At 37.5% G+C, this 13,713-nt stretch overlaps 1 protein-coding gene across 1 annotated transcript in view; it reads left to right on the top strand.

Moving 5' to 3' along the window:
• Positions 1-8,914: 8,914 nt before the first annotated feature.
• The window catches only part of Cylc1 (cylicin, basic protein of sperm head cytoskeleton 1), a 15,437-nt gene continuing 10,638 nt past the window's right edge, over positions 8,915-13,713 (top strand). The window contains exons 1-2 of the mRNA NM_026134.3: positions 8,915-8,971; positions 11,841-11,894. Of these exons, the coding sequence (NP_080410.3) occupies positions 8,955-8,971; positions 11,841-11,894 (71 nt within the window). The 5' untranslated portion in view covers positions 8,915-8,954. The remainder of the gene's footprint in view (positions 8,972-11,840; positions 11,895-13,713) is intronic.

The following is a 13,713-nucleotide window of genomic DNA, read 5'->3' on the forward strand; positions in this document are numbered from 1 at the left end:
TTCACGTGGAAACTGAATAACACTCTTCTCAATGATACCTTAGTCAAGGAAGGAATAAAGAAAGAAATTAAAGACTTTTTAGAGTTTAATGAAAATGAAGCCACAACGTACCCAAACCTATGGGACACAATGAAAGCATTTCTAAGAGGGACACTCATAGCGCTGAGTGCCTCCAAGAAGAAACGGGAGACAGCACATACTAGCAGCTTGACAACACATCTAAAAGCCCTAGAAAAAAAGGAAGCAAATTCACCCAAGAGGAGTAGACGGCAGGAAATAATCAAACTCAGGGGTGAAATCAACCAAGTGGAAACAAGAAGAACTATTCAAAGAATTAACCAAACGAGGAGTTGGTTCTTTGAGAAAATCAACAAGATAGATAAACCCTTAGCTAGACTCACTAAAGGGCACAGGGACAAAATCCTAATTAACAAAATCAGAAATGAAAAGGGAGACATAACAACAGATCCTGAAGAAATCCAAAACACCATCAGATCCTTCTACAAAAGGCTATACTCAACAAAACTGGAAAACCTGGACGAAATGGACAAATTTCTGGACAGATACCAGGTACCAAAGTTGAATCAGGATCAAGTTGACCATCTAAACAGTCCCATATCACCTAAAGAAATAGAAGCAGTTATTAATAGTCTCCCAACCAAAAAAAGCCCAGGACCAGATGGGTTTAGTGCAGAGTTCTATCAGACCTTCAAAGAAGATCTAATTCCAATTCTGCACAAACTATTTCACAAAATAGAAGTAGAAGGTACTCTACCCAACTCATTTTATGAAGCCACTATTACTCTGATACCTAAACCACAGAAAGACCCAACAAAGATAGAGAACTTCAGACCAATTTCTCTTATGAATATCGATGCAAAAATCCTCAATAAAATTCTCGCTAACCGAATCCAAGAACACATTAAAGCAATCATCCATCCTGACCAAGTAGGTTTTATTCCAGGGATGCAGGGATGGTTTAATATACGAAAATCCATCAATGTAATCCATTATATAAACAAACTCAAAGACAAAAACCACATGATCATCTCGTTAGATGCAGAAAAAGCATTTGACAAGATCCAACACCCATTCATGATAAAAGTTTTGGAAAGATCAGGAATTCAAGGCCCATACCTAAACATGATAAAAGCAATCTACAGCAAACCAGTAGCCAACATCAAAGTAAATGGAGAGAAGCTGGAAGCAATCCCACTAAAATCAGGGACTAGACAAGGCTGCCCACTTTCTCCCTACCTTTTCAACATAGTACTTGAAGTATTAGCCAGAGCAATTCGACAACAAAAGGAGATCAAGGGGATACAAATTGGAAAAGAGGAAGTCAAAATATCACTTTTTGCAGATGATATGATAGTATATATAAGTGACCCTAAAAATTCTACCAGAGAACTCCTAAACCTGATAAACAGCTTCGGTGAAGTAGCTGGATATAAAATAAACTCAAACAAGTCAATGGCCTTTCTCTATACAAAGAATAAACAGGCTGAGAAAGAAATTAGGGAAACAACACCCTTCTCAATAGTCACAAATAATATAAAATATCTTGGCGTGACTCTAACTAAGGAGGTGAAAGATCTGTATGATAAAAACTTCAAATCTCTGAAGAAAGAAATTAAAGAAGATCTCAGAAGATGGAAAGATCTCCCATGCTCATGGATTGGCAGGATCAACATTGTAAAAATGGCTATCTTGCCAAAAGCAATCTACAGATTCAATGCAATCCCCATCAAAATTCCAACTCAATTCTTCAACGAATTGGAAGGAGCAATTTGCAAATTTGTCTGGAATAACAAAAAACCTAGGATAGCAAAAAGTCTTCTCAAGGATAAAAGAACTTCTGGCGGAATCACCATGCCAGACCTAAAGCTTTACTACAGAGCAATTGTAATAAAAACTGCATGGTACTGGTATAGAGACAGACAAGTAGACCAATGGAATAGAATTGAAGATCCAGAAATGAACCCACACACCTATGGTCACTTGATCTTCGACAAGGGAGCTAAAACCATCCAGTGGAAGAAAGACAGCATTTTCAACAATTGGTGCTGGCACAACTGGTTGTTATCGTGTAGAAGAATGCGAATCGATCCATACTTATCTCCTTGTACTAAGGTCAAATCTAAGTGGATCAAGGAACTTCACATAAAACCAGAGACACTGAAACTTATAGAGGAGAAAGTGGGGAAAAGCCTTGAAGATATGGGCACAGGGGAAAAATTCCTGAACAGAACAGCAATGGCTTGTGCTGTAAGATCGAGAATCGACAAATGGGACCTAATGAAACTCCAAAGTTTCTGCAAGGCAAAAGACACCGTCAATAAGACAAAAAGACCACCAACAGATTGGGAAAGGATCTTTACCTATCCTAAATCAGATAGGGGACTAATATCCAACATATATAAAGAACTCAAGAAGGTGGACTTCAGAAAATCAAATAACCCCATTAAAAAATGGGGCTCAGAACTGAACAAAGAATTCTCACCTGAGGAATACCGAATGGCAGAGAAGCACTTGAAAAAATGTTCAACATCCTTAATCATCAGGGAAATGCAAATCAAAACAACCCTGAGATTCCACCTCACACCAGTCAGAATGGCTAAGATCAAAAATTCAGGTGACAGCAGATGCTGGCGAGGATGTGGAGAAAGAGGAACACTCCTCCATTGTTGGTGGGAGTGCAGGCTTGTACAACCACTCTGGAAATCAGTCTGGCGGTTCCTCAGAAAACTGGACATAGTACTACCGGAGGATCCAGCAATACCTCTCCTGGGCATATATCCAGAAGATGCCCCAACAGGTAAGAAGGACACATGCTCCACTATGTTCATAGCAGCCTTATTTATAATAGCCAGAAGCTGGAAAGAACCTAGATGCCCCTCAACAGAGGAATGGATACAGAAAATGTGGTACATCTACACAATGGAGTACTACTCAGCTATTAAAAAGAATGAATTTATGAAATTCCTAGCCAAATGGATGGACCTGGAGGGCATCATCCTGAGTGAGGTAACACATTCACAAAGAAACTCACACAATATGTATTCACTGATAAGTGGATATTAGCCCCAAACCTAGGATACCCAAGATATAAGATATAATTTGCTAAACACATGAAACTCAAGGAGAATGAAGACTGAAGTGTGGACACTATGCCCCTCCTTAGATTTGGGAACAAAACACCCATGGAAGGAGTTACAGAGACGGAGTTTGGAGCTGAGATGAAAGGATGGACCATGTAGAGACTGCCATAGCCAGGGATCCACCCCATAATCAGCATCCAAACGCTGACACCATTGCATACACTAGCAAGATTTTATTGAAAGGACGCAGATGTAGCTGTCTCTTGTGAGACTATGCCGGGGCCCAGCAAACACAGAAGTGGATGCTCACAGTCAGCTAATGGATGGATCATAGGGCTCTCAATGGAGGAGCTAGAGAAAGTAGCCAAGGAGCTAAAGGGATCTGCAACCCTATAGGTGGAACAACATTATGAGCTAACCAGTACCCCGGAGCTCTTGACTCTAGCTGCATATATATCAAAAGATGGCCTAGTCGGCCATCACTGGAAAGAGAGGCCCATTGGACTTGCAAACTTTATATGCCCCAGTACAGGGGAATTCCAGGGCCAAAAAGGGGGAGTGGGTGGGCAGGGGAGTGGGGGTGGGTGGATATGGGGGACTTTTGGTATAGCATTGGAAATGTAAATGAGTTAAATACCTAATAAAAAATGGAAAAAAAAAAAAAGAAAGGAAAAAAAAATGTATCAGAAAAGATGAAGCAATTACATGAAGGATAATTCTCAAACGAAAATATACAAATAGCTAAAATTTTATGAAAAATATCAATCATCATCAGGAAATTGCACATCAAAACCAAAATAAGATATTCTTTTGTTTGTTTTGTTTTGTTTTGTTTTGAGACAAAGTCTTACTGTGTAGACCTTGCTAGCTGACTCATTTTGTAGACCAGGCTACTCTTGAGCTCACAGTCTTTTGCCTCCCAAATTCTGGGATTAAATGTGTGTGCTAACAGGTCCCACCTACAATGAGATACTTTTTCATCCCAGACAGGTTTCTTTCCTATTCCCAGGAAGGTCCAAAGTGACAAATGTTATTAAGTATAAGGAAAAAGAATTGCTACATACTGCTGGTGAAACTGTTAATATAAATACATTCAATAATGTAGAAAATCCTCAAAAAAGTGAAAATGTATAATTTGGGTTGATTCTCTGCATTTTGCCTAATTGCAGATATCTGTATTAAATCTCTATCTTTTGTACAAATAAGCTTCTCTGGTGATAAGTTGCTGGAGGCAGAGAGGTCCTGTACTTACAGAGAAGCAAAAAGAACCAGGAACAATAATCATACATGGTTGTCTCCTCAGTGGAGGAGATAAAAATCAAATTCCTGAATTCCATCCAGAAAGCTGAGTATGGAGGCTGTTAACAACCTGGTGACCTTTTTGCTATTGGTAGAGACATACCTCACCCAAAGTCCCCAGAATGATTCTCCCAGACTCTTCCCTCCCTAGACCATGGCCCATCTTTAGGGAAGATGTTGCAAGAACTTTATGTCCTACTGACCTCGATGCTATCAGTCAGAGACCACACTAGATTCCAGATCTTTTGGCTATAGATCTCACCCTCACAGTCACATGTACTTTGTAAAACCATTTGATGTAGTCAGACCTAAGCTCTTTTGTGCACCTGGAGCTGAACTGATTGCACTGATTGTTGCCTGGAAACCTTTCCCAAACTATAACGTGTTTTAAGTATGCTGACAATGATCTGTCTGTCATTAGACTCCCTGAAGTCTGATCCATGTAAACAAAGTCAATCTGCTCCTGGTTTTATTCTTATCTTTTGGTGGGGTTCACTTCTGCCTATATACCTGCATGTGCCTCCACAATAATCTAATCTTACCTGTGGGATAAGGATATGTATTTAGAATGCAGTTAAAAATTATATTTGTTTAGGAAAGTGGAAGTAGTTGTTTCTCCTCTTAGACCTATGGCCTCTCTACCTGTCTTAGTTAGGGTTTTACTGCTGTGAACAGACACCATGACCAAGACAAGTCTTATAAAAAACAACATTTAATTGGGGCTGGCTTACAGGTTCAGAGGTTCAGTCCATTATCATCAAGGTGGGAGCATGGCAGTATCCAGGCAGGCATGGCACAGGCAGAGCTGAGAGTTCTACATCTTCATCCAAAGGCTGCTAGTGGAAGACTGACTTCCAGGCAACTAGGGTGAGGGTCTTAAGCCCACACCCACAGTGACACACCTACTCCAACCAGGTCACACCTATTCCAACAAGACCACACCTCCAAATGGTGCAACTCCCTGGTCCAAGAATGTACAAACCATGACACTATCCTAGGATAGTTAGGCATACATTATCAAGCATGGAGTCCTTTCTATTGAGTGGGCCTTAATTCCAATTAGACAGCTGTTGGCTACCCCCAAGATAAAAGTGCCAATCTTGTGTCATTATCGATATCTTGCCAGTCTGGGCATTATGATAGTTTTTAGGCTTACAGATGGGTAGGTAGTTAATTGTTTTCCTCCCTTGAGAGCTTTTGCTACAACTTTGGACACTAGGAGAGTCAGTACTTGGGGAGGAGATTCTTAAGTCAGTTATAGCTCAAATTCTTCATGTCCTATGTTCAAAGTAAATCCTCTGGGAGGTAGCTTCCCATTCTCCCTATCTTTGACTTTTTTTAAAATAAATTTTGAGAACTTTATAAATGAGCACTGCATTTAAGTTACCCCAGCTCCCTCTTCAAACTCCTCTTGTGTTTCCCCCATTCCACTCAAATTCATGATCTCTTTTATTAGTAGTATTAGTATTAGTGTTACATATACAAATAACCTACTACATCTGCTTAGTTTTGTTCATATGTACATGTGTCCAGACTTTACGACTTGGAATTAGACAATCTATTCAATACAAGCTCACCTTTGAAGGACGTTGATTGTCTCTCTTTCAAGAGCTGCTGACCACCAGTATATCTTCATCTAGGAGGAAGCAAGTAAAGTTTCCCTTCTTTGTGATAGCATTTTAACTGTTGTCTTTATGTCTTTCTTGTTCAGGCAACTGTATTGTTGATATTTCATGGGTTCATTTCCCTTGTCATGTCTAGTGGATACTATAAAGTAGCAGGCATCCTGGGTGTTTGGCTCTTAAAATCATTCTATCTCCCATTTCATCATTTTCCATGAGTCTTAAGTGAGTGAGTGTGTGTGTGTGTGTGTGTGTGTGTGTGTGTGTGTGTAGTTGTGCAATGCAGGGCAATTGGATTCACCCCCAAGAGTCAGATCTAAGAAATTTTTGAGTCCCAAGCATGGACTGTGAGTTATTCTTCAGAGGAACATAAGAGGCTTCCCAAAACAATATTAGTTTAACAAGAAGGCCCAAGTGAGGATGCTCCAATCCCACTTAGAAAGGGGAACAAAATAATCATGGGAGGCAGAGGGAAGGAGGAACCAGAATGGTAGAGGGGAGAAGAAAGTGGGGGAAGGGTCAAGTATGGTGAAAGACAAGAGAGAATCCCAGAGGGAGAGCAGAATCAATGAAAATATGCAGCTGTGGAGCAGGGTAGAGGCACAGAGGAAACTTCAAGAATGTCCTAGAGACCAGGAATATTAAAGGGTCCCAGGACTGAGTGGAGAGGACCTTAGCTGAAATGTCTAACACTGGGAAGATGGAACCTTAAGAGAACACCTCCGGTAGATAGACAGGACCACCAGTGGAGAGATGGGGCAACCCACTAACCTTCAAAATTTTTGACCCAGAATTGTTCCTATCTAAAGAAAATGCAGGGACAAAAATGGAGCAGAGGCTGAAGGAAAGGCCATCCAGAGACCAGGCCAGCTTGGGATTCATCCCATGCACAGGCACCAAACCCTGACACTACTACTGATACCATGTTGTGCTTGCATAGAGTAGCCTAGCATGGCTGTCCTCTGAGAGGCTCTACCAGCAGCTGACTGAAACAGATGCAGATATTTACAGTCAACTATTGGACTAAGGTTGGTGAAAGAGTCCTTATGGAAGAATAAGGACTGAAGGAGCTGAAGGAGATTGCAATCCCATAGGAAGAACAACAATCAACTAACCTGGACCCATCAGAACTCCCAAAGGCTAAGTGATCAAACAAAGAGCATACATGGGCTGGTCTGCGCCTCCTCCCACATACACATACTTATGTAGCAGAGGACTGCCTTGTCTGGCCTCAGTAGGAGAGGATGAGACCAATAGTGTAGAGACTTGATGCCCCAGGGAAGGGGGGCATTGTGGGGCATGGGTGAGAGGTATATGTAGTAAGGTGTGGGTGGGTGGGTGGGTGCCTCAGGGGTTGGGTGGGGGAGCACCCTGTCAGAGTCAAAAGGGATGGGGCAGGGGGGTGAAGAACTCTAGGAGGGGTGACTGGGAAATGGGGCAACATTTGGAATGTAAATAAAACAATTATTTATAAAAAGAAAAAAAGGAAGAAAAGTCAGAAATAGATGTACAGTAAGATTCAACAATCTTATTATTACTTTATGTCGATAGAAATAAAATTAGTACCAAAGAAATAATTTCACTCACATGCTTATTACAGTATCTGGGATATATCATACAAAGCATCTCTTAGTGGATGTGTATTAGAACATTATCTTTACATAAAATGAAATCCTGTCACTTGAGGAGTTATTATGTTGAGAGTATGATAAGCGCAATAATATGAGTACAGAAATATGGTTGCTGTATGTACTAACTTATTAGTATAAGCAAAAATGATTACTTTCTAGAACTAAACGGTAAATCATGGCTCTGAGAGGCTGTTACCAACATAGGATGAGGATGGAAAATAACTCTAAAAATGCAACTCAATAGGAGCAATTAGTTCTGCTGTAATATTTTATGATAGAGAAAACATTCTATTAAAAAATCCTGTTTATTCTAAAATTACAAGAGCCTCTCTACTACTACTACATAAAATTAATAAATGTTTGAGAAATGGAAATGTGAATTATTCTGGTTTGACTATATATTATACAAAGATAAAACCTCACAAATATGTTTAAATACTATATCAACCAAATGCTTAAAATTATGCAAAAATGATAATTCTCCATAACAATAACAATTATATCATTTAAACACATAATAAAATATATCCAATAAAAGATTCACTTCTGAATAAAGAGGGGTCAGCAGGCATTGTAACATATATGATATATGAACCATGTCCTCTATGAAGAAGAGATCCTAGCATGGTTTCAGGATGCTGACAAAGGAAGCTTTGGGAAACTAAGATAAATAAGTTAGTAAGTAAATAAACAAATAAATATAAATGGACAAGGATTTATTGATTCCTAGAAATTGATTACAAATTTATATGAGTTAACTAAATGTGTGTTATTATGTTAATTTTATGTTAATACATATATGAAGTTCATAAAATGTACTGTATTTCATGAGACCTAAGATGATACTAGAGAAAGGACAAGAAAATATTTTCAAAAAAAATATTGAATTTGAAATAAATGTAGTTGATTATAGTTGTTCTTTTTAAAGAGAAATTTTATATTCTATTTTCTTTACATCTTATCTTTAAATAACACTCACATATATGGAACACTCACATATATGGCCACATATGTCCACTCAAAATTAGTGTTCATTAACTTGTCACAAAATAATTAGTTGTTTTTCCAACAAGGTAGAATCAACTAATGAATAACTAAGTCTCTTACTTATAGTTTTTGAAATATGCAAGCATATCCATAGTTTTAAAAATAAAATTTAGATGTATTAGTATAGGGTGGAAAATATAGTGTGTGCTTTCCCTTTAAATTTTTGTAGCTGGGTCTCTTTATGATGTCATGACTCAACATTGTTAGTTTGAACATACAAATGCTGAAGTCCTGGCAGAAGACAGGCAAAGGAAATGTCTCTTTCAAAACTGTAAGCCCTCTTTATAATACTTCTTAGAATTCTTAATGATTAACATATCTAATGAACTTATATAGTTATATGTAAAGTACTGTTATTCCCTGGGCATTTTTATAGGACAATGTTTGTGTTTAAACAGGTAACAAATTTTCCATCAGGCCTTAAGTACTTTCCTTTTAAATATAGCCAATTCGGCTTCTTTTGAAAAATTTATAAATGACTGTGGCTCTTTGAGTCTCTTGTTTCTTGTAGAATGGAAAGAGTGTCTGTGTGGGTTAAGCTATAAGCCTAAATATAACATAATAGTATGTTATAGTTAACAACCAATAACCTAAAATGTATGAGTAGGAAAATTTTGTCAATCTTTTGTTCCAATACACAGACTTCATATTATGCTTGATAGAATGACTGTTTTTTAAAGGTCCAAAGTGTGGATACTTCGCTCTTTCTTAGAATGGGGAATAAAATGCCCATGGAAGGAGTTACAGAGACAAAGTTCGGAGCTGAGACAGAAGGAAGGACTGTCCAGAGACTGCCCAACCTGGGGATCCATCCCATATACAACCACCAAACCCAGACATTATTGCATATGCCAGCAAGATTTTGCTGATAGAACCCTGACATAGCTCTCTCTTGTGAGTCTATGCCAGTGCCTGGCAAATACAGAAATGGATGCTCAAGGTCATCTATTGGATGAAACACAGGGCCCCTAGAAGGAGCTAGAGAAAGTACCAGTAATCCCCAGGGCATAGAACCTTCACAGGACCAAGGGCCTCTCCTCCCACTGATGATCAACTAGGCCATCCTCTGCTACATATGCAGCTAGAGCCATGAGTCCCACCATGTGTTTTCTTTGGTTGGTGGTTTAGTCCCGGAGAGGTCTGGAGCTACCAGTTAGTTCATAGTGTTGTTCCTCCTTTGGGGCCGCAAACCCCTTCAGCTCCTTGGTACTTTCTCTAACTCCTTCATTGAAGGCCCTGTGCTCTATCCAATGGATGGTTGTGAGCATCCACTTCTGTATTTGTCAGGCACTGGCAGAGCCTCTCAGGAGACAGCTATATCAAGCTCCTGTCAGCAAGCACTTGTTGGCATCCACAATAGTGTCTGGGTGTTTGGTTGTTTATGGGATGGATCCCCATGTGGGGCAGTCTATGGATGGTCATTCCTTCCATTGGTCTTTAAGTGTCAGTATCACATTGACTTATGTTGAGATTAAATTGGTGTAGTAATTGTACTGTATATCATAAGGCATGTTATATCCCCAAAATTAGACTTATATATCTTTTAAATTTTATTTTAATCGTGTGTGTGTGTGTGTGTGTGTGTGTGTGTGTGTGTGTGTGTGTGTGAATGGAGGGTTCATTTCTGGGTCTTCAATTCTATTCCATTGATCTACCTGTCTGTCATTGTACCAGTACCATGCAGTTTTTATCACAATTGCTCTGTAGTACAGCTTGAGGTCAGGCATGGTGATTCCACCAGAGGTTCTTTTATTGTTGAGAATAGATTTTGCTATCCTAGGTATTTTGTTATTCCAGATGAATTTGCAAGTTGCCCTTTCTAACTCAGTGAAGAATTGAGTTGGAATTTTGATGGGGATTGCAATGAGTCTGTAGATTGCTTTTGGCAGGATAGCCATTTTTACAATGTTGATCCTGCCAATCCATGAGCATGGGAGATCTTTCCATCTTCTGTGAATGGAGGGCAGAAGAGGGTATCAAATCCATTAGAAATAGAATAATAGACAATTGTGAAACATCCTTTGTAGGTACTAAGACTTGAATTCAGACTTTCTTAAAGAGCAACAGTTGCTCATAAAAGCTGCAACATTTCTACAGTCTTTGTGTTATATCTCTTTTTCATGTATCATATCAACTTTAAAACCTTATCATAAAAATAAAAACATAATTCATTGGAAGTATAAAGAATATGTTAATTTAGGGAGAATTGATGTATGCCTTCCAAAATCTCAACATGGTATACACCTCCATTTAATTATATTTTCCTCAGTTTTCTTAATATTGGTTTCTACTTTTTAGCACAGAGGTATTACATATGTATTATTTAGCTCAGGTCAAATATATATGTGTATATGTATATATATAGGCATATATATATAGTATTGAATTATTTTTGAATTGTTTATGTGATGCTCTATTGAAATATAATTGATTTGAAATTTTTCTCTTTATTTCTAGTAATCTTAATAAATTAAAAATATCTAATATTATATGTTCAGGTATTTTGAATTTTTATATAGATCATTTTGCTTCTTTTAAGTAACTATATTCAAATTTCATACTTTTCTAAAAATTTTGTTATTTGCTCAACCTTTTTTTTTACTAGATTAAGTTGAGTATTCCAAGACTATGTGAACACAAGGCTTTTAGTGGGTAACCTTATTTGTTGTTTTTCTTGAACTAGGGGGAATGTTTCTAATTTTTTGAATGTTTCTAATTTTTCACCATTTAGAATTGCATTTGTTATATACTTGTATATATTCTCTTTGTTAAAAATTTAAATTTCCTAAACTACATCTGCTATAAATTTTATCAAAAAGTTTTAAGAGATATTATCAGGCACTTATATAATCATTTTTTCTCTTTTGTTAATGTTCTAATATTGTAAATTTAATATGCTAAACCTAGTATAATCACCACTTATTTTTAATTTACTATCCCTCCTTAAAGTTTAATTTGCCAAAAATAAAATGTGTAAAGTTATCTCTAGCGGCAATATGGAGTCCTGGAATTTTACTTTCTCTTAGTGATGCTGCCAGTTTTTCATGCCAAGACTATATTATCATCATAAAATTTTATTACGTATTCCCATTTTTCTCTATTTCCTTAAGAATTTGTAATTACTATTTGCTTTTACTCAGGGACAGTGAAAAATTGACTATTGAAGATGTTCAAACTTCAAGTTCTTCCTGTCGGTTAGTTTTCTTTATTTCAGTTTTTGTATGTGTGTTTAAGAAATTGTCTATTTCACCTAAATTTTTAAAACAATTAGTGAAAAATTCTTATTTTTTATTTCTCCTGTTACATGTATTTTTCCCATATACACTTTGGCTTTAATTTGCTATCCAAAATATTTTTATCCCCTCCGTTATTTATTTTTCCTTAGAATTTTAAAATTTGCAGATCATTAACATCAAAAAAATTATTAAGAATTGTTATTCTTGATGTCTGTGACATGGTATAGTTGTAACGTATTTGCTATATAAACCTTCCAACCTGAATTCAAATCCTCAGAACATGAAATCCTGTAATGATAGAGGCCATTAAAGAAGCTATAATTCCCTCAGAGAAAGTCAGGGAAACTCAATCAAATAGGTAGAGGTCTTTAAAGACGAAACTAATACATACTTTTAAAAACATAGAAAATGCATTCAAACAGATGAAGGAAATGAACAAAATGGTCCAAGACCTACAATTGGAAACAGAAATACTGAAGAAAACAAAGAAGGAGGCAGCCCTAGAGATGGAAAGCTTAGGGACTAGAACAGGGATAACAGATTCAAGCATCACCAACAGAATATAAGAGATGGGAGAGAGAATCTCAGGTAAAGAAGATACAAAAGAAGAAAATGCTAAATGCAAAAAGTACCTAACTCAAAACATCCAAGATATTTGGGATACAATGAAAAGACCATATCTAAGAATAATAGGAATAGAAGAAGGTGAAGACTCTCAGTTCAACGGGCCAGAAAATATCTTTGACAAAATCATAGAAAACTTCCCTAACCTAAAGAAAGCTATAAATGTACAAGAAGCATACAGAACATCAAATAGATTGGACCAGAAAAGAAAATCCCCCTACCGAATAATAATTAAAACACTAAATTTACAGAACAGGAAAGAATATTAAAAGATGTAAGGGGAAAAACCAAGTAACATAGAAAGGTCATATATCAGAATTACACCTGACTTCTCAATAGAGACCCTAAAAGCCAGAAGGTCCTGGACAGTTTTATGGAAGACCTGAAGAGACCACAGATGCCAGCTCAGACTAGTATACCCAGCAAAACTCTCAATCACCATAGATTAAGAAACCAATATTTTCCATGACAAAACCAAATTTAAATAATATATTTCTGCTATTCCAGCCCAACAGAAGATACTAGGAGAAAAACTCAAACACAATGAGGGTAACTACACACAAGACTTTAATCATCTTACAGCAAACCCAAAAGAAGAAAATCAAACAGACACACTACCACCCCTAAAAGCAAAATAACAGAAACTAACAATCATTGGTCATTAATATATTTCCACATCAATGGACTCAGTTCTCAATAAAATTAAACAGGATAACAGCCTGGATATGTAAACACAATCCATCATTGTGCTGAATAAAAGAGACATGCCACATCTACAAAGTTAAACAATACTGCAGGATAAAGGAATGGAAAAAAGTATTCCAAGCAAACATTCCCAAGCTGGAGCATTGTGTACTGGCTAGTTTTGTGTCAACTTGACCCAAGCTGTAGTTTATCACAGAGAAAGGAGCTTAAATTGGGGAAATGCCTCCATGAGATCCAGATGTGGGGCATTTTCTCAATTAGTGATCAAGCAGAGAGGGCCCCTTGTGGGTGATATAATCTCTGGGCTGGTAGTCTTGGGTTCTATAAGAAAGCAAGCTGAGCAAGCAAGTGGAAGCAAGCCAGTAAGTAACATCCCTCCATGGCTCTGTATCAGCACCTGCTAACTGACCACCTTGAGTTCCAGTCCTGACTACTTTCTCTGATGATA

This window comes from Mus musculus, chromosome X (genome assembly GCF_000001635.26).
Source record: "Mus musculus strain C57BL/6J chromosome X, GRCm38.p6 C57BL/6J".
Classification (NCBI taxonomy): Eukaryota; Metazoa; Chordata; class Mammalia; order Rodentia; family Muridae; genus Mus; species Mus musculus.